The 19,041-nt window shown below is 36.6% G+C and overlaps 1 protein-coding gene across 1 annotated transcript in view; it reads right to left on the bottom strand.

Annotated features, from left to right (window-relative positions):
- COL24A1 (collagen type XXIV alpha 1 chain) overlaps positions 1-19,041 on the bottom strand; it is a 441,974-nt gene that overhangs the window by 46,762 nt on the left and 376,171 nt on the right. The window contains exons 51-52 of the mRNA XM_081490017.1: positions 16,595-16,648; positions 15,352-15,459 (exon numbers count right to left, since the gene is read on the bottom strand). Of these exons, the coding sequence (XP_081346143.1) occupies positions 15,352-15,459; positions 16,595-16,648 (162 nt within the window). The remainder of the gene's footprint in view (positions 1-15,351; positions 15,460-16,594; positions 16,649-19,041) is intronic.

Raw genomic sequence — 19,041 nt, 5'->3', positions numbered from 1 at the left:
TCACTTTTCCCTTTCATGCACTGGAGAAGGAAATGGCAACCCACTCCAGTATTCTTGCCTGGAGAATCCCAGGGACGGCGGAGCCTGATGGGCTGCCGTCTATGGGGTCGCACAGAGTCGGACACGACTGAAGCGACTTAGCAGTAGCAGCAGTACATATCAGAGGATAGGCATAGAGAAAAATTTTGGAACAATGGTGACTGCTTTGGATTTAATAGTGAAATATACCAATGCTGTTTGAATGCCCCTTGGTTTAGCTGTCTTATTCTCATTAGAATGAAAACAAACATATTAAGAGAAAGAAAGTGTTAAATAAAGGTTGGGCTTCCCTTGTGGCTCAGCTGGTAAAGAATCTACCTGCAATGTGGGAGACCTGGGTTCGATCCTACGGTTGGGAAGATCCCCTGGAGAAGGGAAAGGCTACCCACTCCAGCATTCTGGCCTGGAGAATTCCATGAACTGTATAGTCCGTGGGGTTGCAAAGAATCGGACACGACTGAGTGACTTTCATATAAAACCTCACATTTTAAAGAGGACTAGCAAGTGAATACTATCTTTAAAGTTTTGAGTAAAATGAGAAATTTTTGAAGTTAATTTCATTGATTTTTCAACAGTAGATTGATAAATTTTAAACTACACAGAACTTCAAATTGGTTTTGATGTTTTTATCTTAAATAAAATTACTAGGAAAAGAGTTTTATCTTTTCCCTACTGCCAAGAACACTCCTTTGTGCTCAATTATATGTTTATATAGTTACTTGCTGTATGAGAAAACATTAATTAAAACTGATGTACTTTCTATAGTACAAAAAATAAATACGATGACCTAATTTTTTTTTTTTTTGGCATAATATTAGGCAACATAAGTGGGTTTTCCCAAGTGGCTCAGTGGTAAAGAATCCACCTGTAATGCAGAAGCCACAGGAGATGCTGATTCAATCCCTGGGTTAGGAAGATCTCCTGGAGGAGGGCATGGCAACCCACTCCAGTATTTTTGCCTGGAGAATCCTACGGACTGTGAGGACCCTGGCAGGCTACATATAGTCCATGGGGCTGCAAAGTTGGACACAACTGAGGGACTGAGCACAGTAGTATATACATATATATGTATATATATATACACACACATACACACACATACATACAACATAAAAGTACCATATTTTTAAAGCCAGCAAACCAATGGGTTATAAAAATAATACTTTGTTTCCTTTACTCCAAGCAACTGAAAACACTTCTGTTTAAGCAGGAATTTCTCATTTTATTTGGCTTACTAAATATATCCCTCTTTGGAAAAAACTGGCTGTTGAAAAATACATGGGATAGCAATTATCAGGTGGTTATATGCAGGGCTATAGTACCCATAAATATTGTAGCATTTATAACATTTTCTTGCAGGGGGAATCGTAAATAATGTGGCCAAATGTTAGAAATAAGATTTATGAATGAGCTGTATACTAAAATTAGGAGGTAACTTTAGTTTTGAATTGCTAAACCTGTTAAAGCCTATGGAACTCAGAGTGGGACTGAACAGAGGCATGTCTTAAGGTAGTGGAGACAAGTCTGCCTGACCAGGTCTGTTCTCAAAAGCATACACAACTAACTCTTGTTCAGTTTTAATAGATACAGGCATTTCAACATTGTATTACCTCATAGAAATGAGTTACTCATTCATAGAACAATTGATGGTTTATCGTTCTTGCAAAACAAACAGTGTTTCAAATGCCACTATAATATTGGACAATATTACTGTATCCTATGAAATCTCCTTTACCCAGGCGTCAGCCTATAATCACGAGACTAATGGTGGGGGGGATGAAGGAGGATATTTCACCTATGTCTTTCACTCTTAGCATGACTAGGCAGTCATACCACTATCAGTTCAGTTCAATCGCTCAGTCGTGTCCGACTCTTTGCGACCCCATGAATTGCAGCACGCCAGGCCTCCCTGTCCATCACCAACTCCCGGAGTTTACCCAAACCCATGTCCATTGAGTCGGTGATGCCATCCAACCACCTCATCCTCTGTCGTCTCCTTCTCCTCCCGCCCTCAATCTTTCCCAGCATCAGGGTCTTTTCCAATGAGTCAGCTATTCGCATACCACTATGAAGAAATGAAAATCCATCATTTATTTAAAAAATAAAAAGTCTATATCCATACTACCTTACTTGATCCTCAGGTAATCCTGTTAACATGCCAAAATTTTCCTGACTGCAGGTCTTTTCATTTGGGTCTTTCATATGGCAAGTTCTTCCCTCATTCTTTAAATATTTGGTTTACTCTTACCTTTAGTCCTTAGCTCAAGTGTAAGCCTTCTCAGTGAGTCCTCTATAGTCTACAATCTATCTTAAAATCTATCTACCATTATGCTTTCTTTTTTTCATAGCTCTTCCAACCATTTAGAATTACTTGATTTGTTTATAGACTACTACTCAATCATTAGGTTGTTTCATATTAAATTGTGATCTTTTTTTTTTTTTAAAGGTCAAAAATGGTTAAATGTCAGCAATTTCTTGCTGTTCCACATATGTTCCAGGAAGGCAGTTCTTTGCCTATCTTGTTCACTGCTATCTTTCCTAACTCCAGGCTCATACTGTAACTGAGAAGGACCCTATGGGGTCTTCCCTAGGACAGTCCCATCCCCCCATATCCTCTGCTTTAGCTCCCCTCTGAAGTATCTACAGTATAATATCTGATGAACATTTCCTGTGTTGTTTCACACACATTCAAGAAGTGAAAGTCACTCAGTCATGTCCAACTCTTTGCAATCCCAAGGTCTATAGCCCACCAGACTCCTCTGTCCATGGAATTCTCCAGGCAAGAATACTGGAGTAGGTCGCCATTCCATTCTTCAGAGGATCTTCTTGACCCATGGGTTGAACCCAGCTCTCCCAAACTGCAAGCAGATTCTTTAATGTCTGAGCCACTAACACCCTCACCAAATGGAAGAAATTAACTACCTGATAGCTATGGGTATGTGGCCCCCAGTCCCACTGGCAGCTAAGGATTGACAATGTTAACCCCTCTGACCACACTGTAACCTCACAATGAACCAGAGAATTGTTTATGAGCCAAACACATATCCTATGATAGCCCTCTTTAACTGTGCCTTTCAAAATGCTTTGCTGAAACTCATCTGAGAGTTTGGGGCATTTTGAGCAATAGCTGTCTAGGACTCCTTGTATGGTGCCTTACAATAAACACTGCACTTTCCTTCACCGCAGCTTGGTGTCAGTGAATTGGCTTTACTGTGTAGGTGAGTGGACCCAAGTTTGGTTCAGTAACACTGTTAAGTACTAAACAAATATCTGGTTACTGAATGTTAGTCTAGCCATGAAAATTAGTATGAAAAAACAATAACTCAGTAAGTGCATGCAGCCTACCAAGCACCTCACATACAACATCTCATTTGATCCTCATAAAAACCATATGAATTAGATATTACTGTATCCATTTTATAGATGATTCTTAAGTAGCAAGCACATCTTAATTTTAAACTCAGGTCTCTAAAGTCATAATTATTATGCAAAGAATATTTATTCTTTAAATATTTATTGAGTTTCTTCTAAATGGACCTGACACTATGCTAAGTACTAGAGATACAAAAACAAACTGAACACCAGTTCTATAGCAGTTTACAAATGCCTGAGGGAGAAATACATTAAGATCATTAATTAGTGCCCATATGATCCATGCTCTGATGGAATCAGTGTACAGAGTGTACAGAAGTTCAGAGCAGGCATGCTTGGCTTTGACTGAATAGTCCAAAGAAGGGTGCCTGACAGAAATAACTGTTCAATTAAGTTCAATCCTGAAAGATTAAAAAGTTTTTCTTCCTAAGGTTAAACATGGAAGAGTCTTCAAAGCAGAGGGAATATATTACATGTACAAAGGCATGAAAGTGGGGGAAATATACAGAATTTGGAGGAATGTCTAACAAATTAAGCATGATTGAAAAAGCATAGCACAATGGTTAAGAACACAGGCTCTGAATCTAGACTGTGTGATTTTGAATCCTGGCTCTATTATTTATTGTGTGTGTGATCTTGAGCAATTTACTTAGTCTGAGTCTCAGCTTCCTTTTCTGTAAACTGAAGATAATAGCTATGCTTACTTCATGGAATTTTGGTGAGAATAAACTTCATATATATACTCAGCACCTTGCACATAGCATTTAATAATTGTTAGACTAAAAGAGAAAGGTAGAATGTAAGACTGAGGCCAGATCATAAAGAAACAATATTCTACAAAAAGTACAGACTTTACTGGATTTGGAGTCATTGAAGAGTCAACTAGGAAAGTTACATCCTCAGGCAAATATTTCATTTTGTTGCTAATAAGCAGCCCAATAGGCTGAGTTCTGTCTGTTTTGGAAGAGTTCCTAATGAGCAGTAAATGGGCCAAAACAAGCAGAAGGGTGGAGAAGAGGGAGAAAGTAGCAATCAGGATAAACCCTAACTGGATACTTAATCCCTTAATAATCAAGAGGTGACAGGATTTGATGAATGCAGATCTGGCCCATGCTGGTATGTTTCTTCCTCCAAAATACTATGAAAAAAGAAATATATCTTCTTAGAAACAGAAGTTTCTTTGGGGTGACCAGCTCATAAACTAGGGAATACACTGATGTTCCTCACAGAGGCTTCCATGGTGGTCCTGCTACTCTATGCTTGGATTATGAGTGGCTGATGAAGTCTGTTTTTCCTTCTTAGACTTAGACTACGTGGACACAATCCACAGGTGGAAAAATGAAGACTTCCAACGTTCTTCAAAGACAAGCACCTCATTTTTGACAACACTTAAGCCTGTCTTTACCCGATGAAGTTCCAAGTCAAGATTGAAAGGCTTGGATTTGTCCCAAGTTGTTAGTTTGTTTCTTTCCCTCTTTTTCAATAACCAATGTTATTAGTTGCAGCAATGAAAAATAAAGACGGGTAAGCCTTCATTTTGATGACAAATAGATTTATGGTCTTTTCAGGGAAAAAGTTGTTTTCCTTTTTCATAAATGACTCAGGTACTATGCTAATACAGAAGCCCAGCTCAATGAAAACAGCATGGTAGACTCATTTACTGCAGATGTGCTAAGTTGACTAGTCTCAAAACACTCATTTATACAGAAGAAAATTTACACAGTCAACTGTGAGCTTCCCCAATACCATCCTTCAGTTGTAGTCACATGACCTTGAAGAAACATTGAAACTGCAGTGTGAATATGCCAGAAATTCTTTAACTCCTTTGGCCACATCAAAAAAAGAAAGAACATTGTTTAGGAAAATCAGGCACTTGCATAATCCTAGAAATCCCAGAATAAATATTTTTCTCAGTGGAAAAATCCAGCAGTCTTTAATGGCGAGCCAAAAAACACCATGGTACCATGATTTGAAAAAAAGAAAGTAAAAAAGGAAAAACACACACACAAACAAAGACCAATAGAATGATGTCCTTATCCTTTGTTGAAAATATTCCAGATAACTTGCTAGTATTTAGAAATTATACTGCTTTCTCTTAAGTAGTTTTTCTATCACCATAGTAGCTTTCAGAAATAATTCCCTTAGAAATCACTTTTCCTAATGACTAGTTTAGCCACTGTACCTAGTTTCACAGAACAGACTAGTCCCTTACTAAGCATTATAATTCTAGTTTTATAATGACTATTCCACAGGGAGCAGAGGCATTTGTAAAAAATATTTCTATCTATAAATACCAATAGCATGTGTAAACCTTGGGGTTAAAAGGGTACTCCTTAAGGGAAAGTTATTTTGCTTTTATTTCAAAGGTTACAAAATGCTTCAATACTTTTAACCTCCTGATATTCTAAGTATGCACATAATTTTTTTTCTAACATTTTTTGAAAACGCTAAAAAGTAGGAGACAATGAGTTATGATCTGATACCTAATTGCTTACTAATGGAAACACCAGATGCCATTCAATTTCATGGCCCTGGGAGGTATATTGTACAGTATTCAAAATTATTGTAATTCATTTAATCTTTTTCATCACAAAATTCAATGAGTTTTTTACACTCAAATATAAAGGGATACATGGCTCAGAATCTATTTTTAAATGACCCTCAATTAGAAGTAGGATAACTTTCTAAGTGGAGCTAGAATATGCACATTTTGTTGTCTGACTAATCCCTTGATTTCAAGTATTCAGCGTCTCCATCTATACTAAGTTCTTCTAGCATTTAAATATGGTTAAGGTTCTCTAACTTAAGAATAACTTTCGACCTTAGACTCAGTTTCTTCTCTAGTTATTTTCCTACCTTCTCCTTTAGATCTGAATTTCTTCATTGAATTGTCTTCATATTTTGATTTCCTCACTACTCAGGTATTTACTCTCACTCCTCAAGCACTCGAGTCCTGTTTCTGCCTCCACTAATCAAATAACATATTTACTTGCTCAAGTTACCAATGATTTCCATATACTAATATGCAACAATTATAATGATATCTTATTAGATTTCTGTATGAGTTGGGGGGGAGTCCTTATTTGCAAACATCAGAAAACAATTAAGCAAAAAGTTTACTGTAAAGACATTGAGTAGCTCATTTAATCACAGATAAATCTAGAAAACCAGGTTTGGAAAATGGATAAAATTAAAAGACTAGGCAGCCAGAATTTGGACACTGTAGTGAGCACCACCCTAGCTCTTGGATGTTGACGCCAGTCATCCCTGGAGACTGAGTGCCATTGAAAGTTATTGCTACTGCCACCAGAAGAGAGTTTCATTATCCCCGGTTCTGTGTATTATTAACTTCTCAATTGAAAGTATAGGTGAATATACTTGATCACTTAGGCCTGGGTCATGGGCCAGCATCCTTGTTTCAAAGAGGGACTGCAAGGTAAGGGTCTGAAATTTTTTACTTCTGTAGTAAAAGATGGCTTCCCATTAAGACTCAAAAAGAGAGAAAATACAAAAATTTCTGAACATAAAAATGGGATTGGGACACTGAGTAGCCAAAAAACCAAACCAAAAGCAGAATAAAACATGTCCAACACAGTCTCTCATGATTATGAGATGCAGCTGATGAATTTCTCCCTTGAAATATTTTTAAGCTTGCAAGACAAGGCATTCTTTTTCTATTATGACCACTCCATCTCAGACTCCTTTGTAGTCTCCTCTTCTTCTTTACATGACTTGCAAATGATAAAATTCATCACCACTTGGTTCTAGACCTTCTTTCTACTGCTAACCTAATATTTGTGTTTTTTCTTCATTTGCTCCCCATATCCATCCACTGCCTATCCTCTATGTTGTTAATTTTCCTAGGAGTCTCACCTTTATGGACTGCTTCATCTGGTTCTCTTGTGCTCTGACTTCCAGTTGTGGTTGGCCAATGGGATGAACTACTAGGACACCAAAAGTTACCAGAAGAGAGAGGTAATATATTTATTTCTCCCATCTCTTCCCAACTTGGGCATTCTGTCAGTGACTGGGTTACTTTCAACTATAGCTCCTGTAAGATTCTCCTTTTCTAATAGCTCTGGGTCTCAACTTAACTCTCAACCTGACATTATTTCTTTCCTTTAACCTTTCAGCTCTCAGGGTGGTTAACTGCTTCCTACTATTGACAGGCTCTGAGTTTACCCAACATCATTTAGTGACTGACTTAACCTTGACCACACTTCTATAAAGTGTGGTCTTTTAAAGTCTCTTCAAAATTCCAGCTGAGTATTCCAACTACTTCAAAACAGGACTCTGATTAGTACATTTTACTAGGTTGATACTTTAAATTTATATTTGACTTCCTCTCTGACCCTAGCCCCAAATATCTAATTGCTCACTTAACACCTCCACTCGAATGTCAGAACCTCTCCCACAAAATTTGGGCCTCCTTCAGCATTTGCTTTTTTTAGTGATGGGCACTACAATGCACTGAGTTAGAAACTTGAGCAAGTTATAAATTTAGAGGTTATCCTTGACATCTCCTTTCCTCCTGCACCTTCCATAATCAAACGTTGAAGTCACGTTAAAGCTATTTCTTAAATACTGCCTAAATCCACCCACTTCTTTCCATTTCTGCTTCATCAGTCTAGTACAAACCATGCATATATATAGCCTGGGATATTGCAGTAAATAGTCTTCTTTTTAGTCTTCTGCATCTACTCCTGCCCCTTCCCATCCATTTTCCACACTGGAGCCAGAATAATATTCCTCCTACATTTAATACTCAATGGGATCCCACTGTCTAGATAATGCTCAGTATCCCTGATAATTCTTTCATTATCCACCATGATGCTGCTCTTGCTTACCTCAACAGCACCAACCTGTATCATTCTACACTTTGCTCACTAAACTTGAGCCACAACTGACCTTCTTCCTCTTCTTCTTCAATCATATTGTTCTTCCTAGCATTGTATATGCTATTTTTTCTGCCTAGAATATTTCTTTTTTGCTTTCTTCACTCAACATGATGATTCCTAATTTACTCCTACTTATAGTTCAATGTCTCTCTCTTTCTCTCCCTATATCTTCATATAAAACCACCTTACTGAGATATAGTTGACATAAATTTCAAAATCTAGAACCTGATAAATTGACACAAAGAATACATCTGTGAAAAAGGGCATTAAAATGAAGGTAACATATCTACCACTCCCAAAATGTTCCCCTCTCCCTCTGTAAGTCCTCCTCACACACACTTTCCTCTCCAGGAAAACAATGACTTACTTTCTGTCTCTTCAGATTAGTTTACAGTGTCTAGAATTTTATATAGGTGGCAGTATACAGTATGTCCTCTTTGCTGTGCCTTTTTCCCCACTCAGAATAATTATTTTGAGGTATATTCATATTGTAGTATGTATCAATTGCTCATTCTTTTTATTGCAGAATAATATTTCATTATACATATGTATCACAATTTGTTTAGCCATTTACCTTTTGGTGGACACATGGGTTGTTTCCAATTTTGGGCTATTACAAAGAAAACTACAACAAATATTCATGTGCAAGTTTTTGTGTGGACATATGCTTTTATTTCTCTAGGCCAGTGCAGAATGGCTGGTTCATAAGTCAGGTGTACCTTTAAAGTTTTAAGATAATGCCAGTGTATTGGATAATTGACATCTTAAGAGTATTGAGTCCTCTGATTCGTGAATATAGTGTATACATCATTTATTTGAGTCTTCTTTAATTTCTGTCAGCAATGTTATATAGTTTTCAGTATTAAGTTGCATATTTTAGGGGGGTCAGATTATCCAATTTTAACACTATAGTAAATATTGCTTTTTAAATGTCAATTTCTGATTGTTCAGGAATACAGTATATAGAAATACATTCCATCTTTGCATACTGATATTGCACCCTGCAGCCTTGCTAAATTAATATTTGTTTTTTTTTGTAGATTCTGAAGGATTTTCTATATAGATGATCATGTTATCTGTGAACAAAGACAGTTTTATTTCTTTCAGTCCGATCTGGTGGCTTTTCCTTTTTCTTTTACCGACTAGAACCACTGACAGTGCTGAATGTCTCATGTAAATGTAAGAGAACAATAAACATATCTGTTGGCATATGAGGCCTCAGGTTTGTCTCACAAACACCTACGCAAAAAATACTTCTTGAAGGAAGTATTCAAATAATAATAGAAACAAATTCAGAAGATTCTACAAGAAATACTGAAAGTAATAGTGACTATATAGTTGAGTTTACTACTCTGTTAAAAAAGAAACAAAGGATAGAGAAGTAAATGCATGAGGATTAAGTAAAAATTCAAGCTTATATAAAAAATGATGAAGGGAAAGGATGGTTTATAGAAACAAAAGGGCATGAGAACAAATAAAAGTATTTGTTTTGTTAAAGGGAAGATACAATTAGTGACATATTAAACAAATAACTAGAGTTAAATAAATACATATTTGGTTCTTAAATTCAGGGCAACTGCTACAAGAACACCAGCTGAAAGAGAATAGGTAACTTTTAAACCAGCAGAAGAGAATTCAATCAATACAATGCAAATCAGAAAATAGGAAAAAGAGAAACAAAAACCCCCAAAGATAGTATAGGACAAGGAAATTAAAGAATAAAGATGGTAAAATATTCTTAATGGAGGAATTTTAGATGCATTCTCTCTAAGATTAATAGTAGAATGTAATAGGATTTCTGCTATTATTAGCAGTGGTAGGATGTCTACTATTACTGCTACATTTTCAAATAGTAGTGGGAGTTCCTATCAGCCTGTGTTGAAAGAAAAAAAAAATTGAGTTTAAGAGTTAAAGTTGCCAATGTTTGAAAATATTACCTACCTAAAACCCCAATAGGATCACAATAGCAAATTATTAGAAATAAAAAATCCAATTGTATAGAATATAACGTAAGTCAGTAAAGGAAAGATACATCCATCTGAATGCAGAGTTTCCAGAGTAGCAAGGAGAGATAAGAATGCCTTCCTAAGTGATAAATGCAAAGAAATAGAGGAAAACAATAGAATGGGAAAGACTAGAGATCTCTTCAAGAAAATTAGAGGTACCAAGGGGACATTTCATGCAAAGATGGGCACAATAAAGGACAGAAATGGTATGGACCTAACACAAGCAGAAAAAATTAAAAAGAGGTGGCAAGAATACATAGAAGAACTATATAAAAAAGATCTTAATGACCCAGATAACCACGATGGTGTGATCACTCATTCTCCTAGAGCCACACGTCCTGGAGTGCAAAGTCAAGTGGGCCTTAGGAAGCATCAGTCACTGCTGCAGTTTCTGATATGGTGTCTTTAGTAAACAGGATAGCCATTAGCAACAGCAGTTACTGGCCTAGTGAAATACTTCTTACCAATGTTTCTATCTGTAAAGATAATCAGAAGCAGTTTGCTTGCTTTCACAAGGCAGAGAGAGCTGTATCCCTTCGATGCCTTATCTCAGGGCTATGTCAGCTCAGTTTCCTCTAATAAAACAGATCAGTGGGATATCTTAACAGTCTCGAGAGCTCACAAAATATCATGCAGGTTCATTAAACTGAGGACACTGTGCAACCTGGACCAAATAAGTGCCCTAAAGATATGCCAGAAAAGTGAAAGTTGCTCAGTCATGTCTGACTCTTTGCAACCCCATGGACTATACAGTCCATGGAATTCTCTAGGCCAGAATACTGGAGTGGGTAGCCTTTACCTTCTCCAGGGGATCTTTCCAACCCAGGGATCGAACCCAGGTCTCCCGCGTTGCGGATTCTTTACCAGCTGAGCCACAAGGGAAGCCCAAAGATATGCCAGAGGATAGAATTAAAAAGTTCACGACATTTGGTAGATGGAAGAAGTTCCTAGGTTTGGAGGTATATCAGGATATCCTCTCTAAGAGACAAGTACTTTGCATTGCTCAAAACAATAAAAGAGGCACGATGCTTGGTGAACCTCTCTAGACTTTGGAGTCAATCTATACCACATTTGGGTATGCTGCTACAACCCATTTACTCACTTTATTGTGGTAAAATATATATAGCATATATTTACCATTTTAACCAGTTTTAGATATATAGTTCAGAGGCATTCAGTACATTCACAATGGTGTGTAACCATCACCACCATCCATCTGCAGACACTTTTATGTTCCCAAAATGAAACTCTGTACCCATTAAACAGTAACTTCTCCATTTTCTTCTCCTCCCAGTCCTTCCATTCTACTTTCTATGAATTTGACCACTTTAGGTACCTTATATAAATGGAATCATATAATACTTTACATCTGTGTCTGGCTTAGGATGATGTCTTTGAGGTTTATCTATGTTGTAGCATGTGTCAGAATTTCCTTCCTTTTTAAGACAATAATATTCCACTGTATTAATATGTATATAACACATTTATCTATTTCACTGTTGACACTCATGCGGGGTTGTTTCCATCTATTGACAACTGTGAATAGTGCTATTATGAACATTAGGAAAATTTCTGTTCAAGTTTCTGCTTTCAGTTCTTTGGGGTATACACCCAGGAGAGGAACTGTTGGATCATATGGTAATCCAATGTTTAATTTTTCAGGACCTGCCATACTGTTTTCCACAGTGGCTACATCATTTTACATTCCTATTAGCAGTGCACAAGGGTTCCAATTTCTTCACAAATTTACCAACAATTTTCTTATTTTATAATTTTCTTTCTTTTTTGGGGGGGGGTGGTAATAGTTATCTTAGTGGTAGTAATTTGTTGTTGTTCTTGTTGTTTAGTTGCTAAGTCATGTCTGAGTCTTTGAGATCCCATGGACTGTAGCCCACCAGGCTCCTCTGCCCATGGGATTTCCCAAGCAGGAATCCTGGAGTTGGTTGCCATTTTCTCTTCCAGGGGATCTTCCCAACCCAGAGATCAAACTCACATCTCCCGCACTAGCAGGTGGTTTCTTTACCACTGAGCCACCAAAGAAGCCCAAAGTGGTGTCTAATAGTGGTTTTGATTTGCATTTTCCCTAATGATTAGTGATGCTGAGCACCTTTCCTTGTGATTACAGGTCATTTGTGTATCTTATTTGAAGAAATATCCATTTAAGTCCTTTGCCAACTTGCTAGCTTTTGTGGGCCCTGAGGAAAAGGCTCTGCAGCAGATTCAAGATGCCATGTAAGATACCTTGCTATTTGAATGTATGACTGAGCAGATCCAATAATATGAGAAAGGTCTGTTGTTGATAGAGATGCTATATGCACCCTTTGATAATCCCAATAAGAGAATCAGAGCTTATATCCATAAGGTTTTATAGGTAAGTCATGCCTTCTTTGCCAAATGTAATCTCCCATTTGGAAAGCAGTTCTGGACTTTGTCTGGTTGAAACTGAATTATCAAATAACTATGTGTCCTGAACTGCTCATTATGATAGAGTGATATCTGATCCACTGAATCATAAAACTGGCTGTGTACAGCAGCATTCACGTCTAAATAGAAATAGTATTGGGCCCTAGTAGGTCCAAAAATCACAAATGAAATATGCAAGCATGCAATTGAGACATCCATGATACTTGTTCTACTGCTTTACTACTGCTCCTTCAGCCTTCCTAGAGAATTCTCTTAACCAGTTAGTAAGGGAGAAGAAAGATCCAGCCTGTTTTATAGGTAAATCTGCACTGAATTTCACCATCATTTACAAGTGGATTGCTGCTGCATTGAACTGTGAAAGACATCACTGAAAGAAACTCTTCCCAGTGGGCAAAGCTTGGGCAAACCCATATATATATGGGCAATCCATATGGCCACATCTGGTGTTTGTAACCAAAGAAGCCCTGCCAATATGCTGTGGAGTTCTAACTGGGTTTTGCAATAGCCCTGAGTGTGGCCTCAGCATCTGGCTTTAAGTCCCTTTCATTCTGGTCTATCCTATATTGAGCCACTGATTTGGTTTCATGTCAATAAAAGCAGTGTGCCAGATTCTAGAACATAACTTAGAATTAAAATGAAATCACTATCTTATTTGCATTGATTGTTTCTGTATTAGCTTTCTCTCAGTCATTATATTACTGTCCTTGAAGTATTATCCTATTGAAGAAGGATGTAATTAGAAAATGTTTGTTTTCGTTCTAGAAACTAGCAGCAGATAATAGTCACATGCCATATTGCTGTTTTTATGCAAGAGAAAATGGTTCATATTTTTGTAGTCCCAATCAATGTATTCATTCCATTTCCCAATTTTCAATCCTTTCCAGGGGGACCTGCAGGTGTCATATATTGCCAGAAAGAAGTTTTCACAATGAAGTATGAAGTGACCCAATATAAAAAGTAATAGATGACTTTGACTTGTCACTAATGTCTGATAAATATCTTATATGCTGAATATCTGAAATTCCTATTAAACACATGTACATAGGATACTGATCTGTATTATCCATATCTGGAATAAGTATCTGGGTTAGTGGTATTTTAGTCAGAAAACAAATGAGTTCCTCTTCCTGTAATTAAATTAATCTATTTGCTATTATTAGTATTTACAACTCAGTTATTAGCCTTATAGACTACTGGGCACATCCACATACATGCCACCTCCATGATTAAACTTGTGTTCACAGCAAAATATATGACATATTTTGAAATGTGGTTTTCCTTGTTTCAACCCTCAAAATCTTATTCAAAGCAATAAAATAAGATTCATTATAACATTTTCATGTAAAACTTAAACAGAGACTCAGACCAACTCTTAAGCTTTTGATATTGTATCTTTTAAAACCCACAACCTCATTTTAAGACTATTACATAGTGAGCCTAGAATGTAGCATCTAAATGAAGGCCCAGGGCATGAGCTCCCTTTAAGACTGAGATCTCAAATCAAAGTCCTGTTTTAACCAGACTGATGTTAATGGTAGAAGTTTATGAAGTACATATTTTAATTAAAAACATCAGCTTGACTTTCAAAGTTTTCTAGGCCTTAACCTGATGCTCTGATGTTCAGATATACTGTCTTCAAAACAAATAGAAACCAAGCTAAGCCTCCTTAAAAATATTCACCTTTCCAGATAGAATCTGGCTAGATATTTATTTCTTAAATAATTAAATTGGCTGGTCATAATTCAATATATTTTTTTAAACAAATGAGATAATTCATTACAGTGAAAGAAGAACATTAATTTGAGTTTGGTTTTGGTACAGTCCCACGGTTCATATGAATAAACAACTAGGACTGATTTATTTAAGAAAAGAAAAACAGATTAATATATAACCACATCCAAATAGTAGAAAAGTAAAAGGATAAATTTTACTGGATTTACTGGATTACTGAAATATGCGATTAATTATTCTCATATTTCAAGTGGAAACACAACATGGGATAACAATAAATATCTGGATTATAATGACCTTAGGAAGGAAAAAGGGAAAATGGATAAACGAAGACAAAAATATCACTTTAAGTTTCTGATCAAATAAATAAGATAGAATTTTGCATAAAAATAAGAATCTATATCATTGCTCATTGCATCACCAATGGATGAACACAGAGAAAATATTGACATAATTCTTATAAAATAGTGTGGCTATAAAAGTAAAGGGAAAATGATTTTGGCAGAGCTTGCCTTGAGTTATTGCTAAGCTTGAAATGTTCCAAAGGTGGCTTAAGACATTTGATGAACTCAAAACAGTCAGCTTGTGTGTAGCCTTTAAAATATTACTTCTTTATGGCTCCTATTTACCAGCTTTTATGTGTACTAAAAATGATATAAATTATTAATAATATGGGTTATTATATATAAAATATCCAACAGAATTTACTCATTGACATTCCCTGAAAATCATAAACACAATTCCAAAATAATCATTATAGTAATGATTGGCTTAATCTGAGCGAATGTCAAAGCTAAGGAAGACAGCCAAAATATCTATGATCTTGTAAAGAGACACTTATGCATAAGAAATAAAGTGCAAAGAACATTCAGTCTACTCACAGGAAGTCCATGTTTTCCTGGTAGCCCAATTTTTCCAGGGTTTCCTGAAATGCCTTCTGCTCCATGGTATCCTTGCATACCTTTTGGCCCAGGTAGTCCTGGAAGTCCCTTGATAATTAAAAATTACTTGGATTACAGAGAGATACTATACAGATATTTAAATGACAAATACTTTTATACTTATTAAGATAGGGGGTTACATTTTTAATACCCTGTCCCAGGATAAATTTTCCTATTTCCTGGATTCCTTAATAATTTACTATTTGGATACAACAGATCAGTCAACTGTCCCCTAAACAAAATGCCAAGCTAATCAGCAATTTACTTGGTAACCTTTTCTGCTTTAGTGTACTTTCCTAGTATTTCTCATTGTGCCAGCCCATGGTTTATCCAGCTGTGGAGAAAAGATCAGCCATGTGCACCTGTCAGCATAGAATACAGGCTAACATTCATCATCTCTAAAACTTCATATCATATTATTTTCCCAAGAAATAAATTAAGGCTCTTTTATTGCCACTTTGAATTAGATAAATATACGACTGAATAAAGGTCTGAACACCTTTGTTTCTATTCTTCAGGAACAAGGTTTAATCTACAGGAATCTCTGATCTCAATGTGCTTATAATTTATATTCACTTCTTTACTTTTCTTGAACCAACACAGGCCGCTCAAATCAGGCCCTTGGCTAGGGGAGACCAGCAGTAAGCTTTTGCTAATAAGCTAGTCAACACATACTTGCCTGGCCAGAGGAAATGAATGGCTATGGTAAAATTAAACTTTGTTTTATGATGAAAGGATTTGAAGTTTTTTTTTTCTTAAGACTTTCTGTTCTATTTCCCAGGAAAATGAGAGGTCAAGTTCTCTCACTAAAATCCAGGTCTCGTCCTTTTAATCATGCTTGGACATCTCTGACCTTTGTCACCATTCATTTAGTCATGACTCCAAGTTCCCTGTTTTTCAGTGGCTCATCATCAGACAGTAGTAGCATGAATTCACAGACAGGTCTCCATACACCGGAAAATAACATCCTTCAACTGCAGTGACTTCTATTTCAACACCATGCTTGGTTTTGAGCTAATGGTCATATTTTGTTCCCTCTGTGTTCCAGCACGGGTTTAAACATTTTTTAAAGACAACATGATTTATCCAACACTTGTCATAATTGGCTCCAAACTATTCTGCTTGTTAAAGTTGCCAATTCTATTTAGAAAAATAATAAAGATGAAGACAGCCTATTACTTACAGGAATCCCAGGTTTCCCAGAAGGACCAGGAGCTCCTTTTTTCCCTTTAGGGCCCTAAAAATGTGAAGCACTGTTGTCAATTGATTGCAATAAACAGAAGGCATAGAAAAGAATTCTAAGACCTGGATGCTACAAGCAAGTCCTTACACTCACTAGTTGGTTATCACTGGGATTGCCATTTGACTTTCCTGGGAGTCATTTTTTCCATCTGTAAATGAGAGAATTTGACCAGATAATCGATGAATTTCCACCTAGCCTCCAAAAAGAGCTATCCTTGGTGGTTCAGGATGGTAAAGAATCTGCCTGCAATGCAGGAGACCCACGTTCGATCCCTGGGTCAGGAAGATCCCCTGGAGAAGGAAATGGCAGCCCCCTCTAGTATTCTTGCCTGGAGAATCCCATGGACAGAGGAGCCTGGTGGTCTACAGTCCATGGTGTCACAAGAGTCAGACACGACTGAGCAATTAACTTTCAAAGATTTATAGTTCTAAAAAGAAACTGATTATTTAAACAAAAGTCCCCACTTGCAGGCAAGGCCTTTGTCTCCCTATTGAAATTGGTTAAGTACCTATTTAATTAATTCAGAGAACATTCACTGGGGCTTCCCCAGTGGCTCAGTGGTAAAGGATCCACTGCAACGCAGGAGATGCGTGCTCTATCCCTGGGCTGGGAAGATCCTCTGGAGAAGGAAATGCAATCCACTCCAGTATTCTTGCCTGGAAAACCGCATGGACAGAGGAGAGTGGCAGACTACAGTGGATGGTGTTACAAAATAGTCAGACATGACTTTTCTATTTAGTGACAAAATAACAGCAACAAACATTCATTGACTATGAGGTATCAGGGCGTCTGTTATGTGTTGGAGATGCAAAATTAAAGCTCCTGTTCCCAAGGCACTTAAAGTAGAGTGAGGGATATGAACCAATAACTTAAAATGTGCTATCTGGAAGTACAGAGAAGAACATACTTGTGAATCAAAGAAAAGATATTTATTTCTCACAGAGCTGCTTGTTTTTCCATGTGTGAGATGTTTTAAATTATAATTGATTCAGCTGTAATGGTCTGCCAGGATAGTTAGAAATTTGCCCTTGCAAATCATGCCATTATTCTCATGCTACCCTAAAATTATCTTAAGAAGAAAAATGTGGAAAAGAGTGACCTAGTTCACAAATTAAAAAAAAGAAGCACATTGCCATTACCAGACACATTTTTCAGAAGTCAGAAATTCTCAGAAACAAGATAATTTCACCAAAATGGGATGTCAAGTTATTAAAATCTGAAGATAGTTGTGCTAAAAAGTCAATTTGACAATAATAACAAGATAAAAAATTTTAAAAGATGTTACATACTCTGAAAATGAGCTTAAATGTTTTAAGAAGAAATAGTGTATATAGTAACAGAGAAAAAGGGCATTTTCTGTAAGAAATAAAAATCCCATTTTGTTAGAATTTGATGAAAGGGAACTATATTAATCAAGGGTTATACCTCCAAGTTCAAAAGCTATTTTACTTGCTTCAAAAAGTCACTAATGTAAATTTCTCCTAAAGGTAAGAAAATGGGATAGTTGGTGAACTGGGTTTACTTGAAGTAAATACAATTTCTGGAACATATGATCCCTATAATAAAACGGGTCTTTTAGATCACAATGAAGAAATGAAATAGGCAAGTAAATACTATTTTAAATATTGAAAACAATTTTGATTTTGGTTGTTTTGAATAGCACAAAATAGTATATGAATTGTGATAATATTCAAATATGTTAACCAGTGTGCTTTTTTCTTCACAGTATTTCTTTTTATAAAGTGAAAGATCTGTTCTAGACTTTTGATTTTTAAAATAAACTTTTTTTAGCTTATGAATTTCAAAACAGTCCTCTGAAACTCATGGTGGGGTAATAGTTTGAAAAGAATGTATTTCCTTAACACAAAAATGCAACCCACTCCAGTATTTTGTGCAACTCACACAAAAACCTGATTTTCAAATATTAAAAGTCTCAAAAATCAAGGTAATAGAGGATTCAAGTCATAAAATTTATGACACAAAGAACATATTTAGAAGAATTATAATAATGTAAGAGAAAGTTTTTCCTACCTAAGGGGATATAAAAAAATCTTCACTTTGGAGAAAGGTAAAAAGAGAAGCAAGGCTGTGAAGACACTGATGGGCATCTCTGAGAAGAGACCTTGATACCACCCTCAAGTCCCAGGATGGGTGGAAACAATAATACTGCAGATAAATGTGGGGACTTGGGCACAGAGATGACGGCTAGGGAGACTAAAGGCCTCATGAGATGTCCACTAAATTGCACTGAGTGTCAGCAACAAGAGTAGAAATTTCTGCATGAGACGTCAGGCCAGGGGTCTTGAGAAAGTCTAAGTCCCTCAAGTACAGAGCATGGTGTGGGGAACAGCAGAATGTTATTTCCATGTGGCCAAGAACAGGAAGCA

This window comes from Giraffa tippelskirchi, chromosome 5 (genome assembly GCF_054371585.1).
Source record: "Giraffa tippelskirchi isolate mGirTip1 chromosome 5, T2T-mGirTip1v1.2.pri, whole genome shotgun sequence".
Classification (NCBI taxonomy): Eukaryota; Metazoa; Chordata; class Mammalia; order Artiodactyla; family Giraffidae; genus Giraffa; species Giraffa tippelskirchi.
Note: the sequence above shows the minus strand (reverse complement) of the source record. Positions and strands in the feature narration are given on the sequence as shown.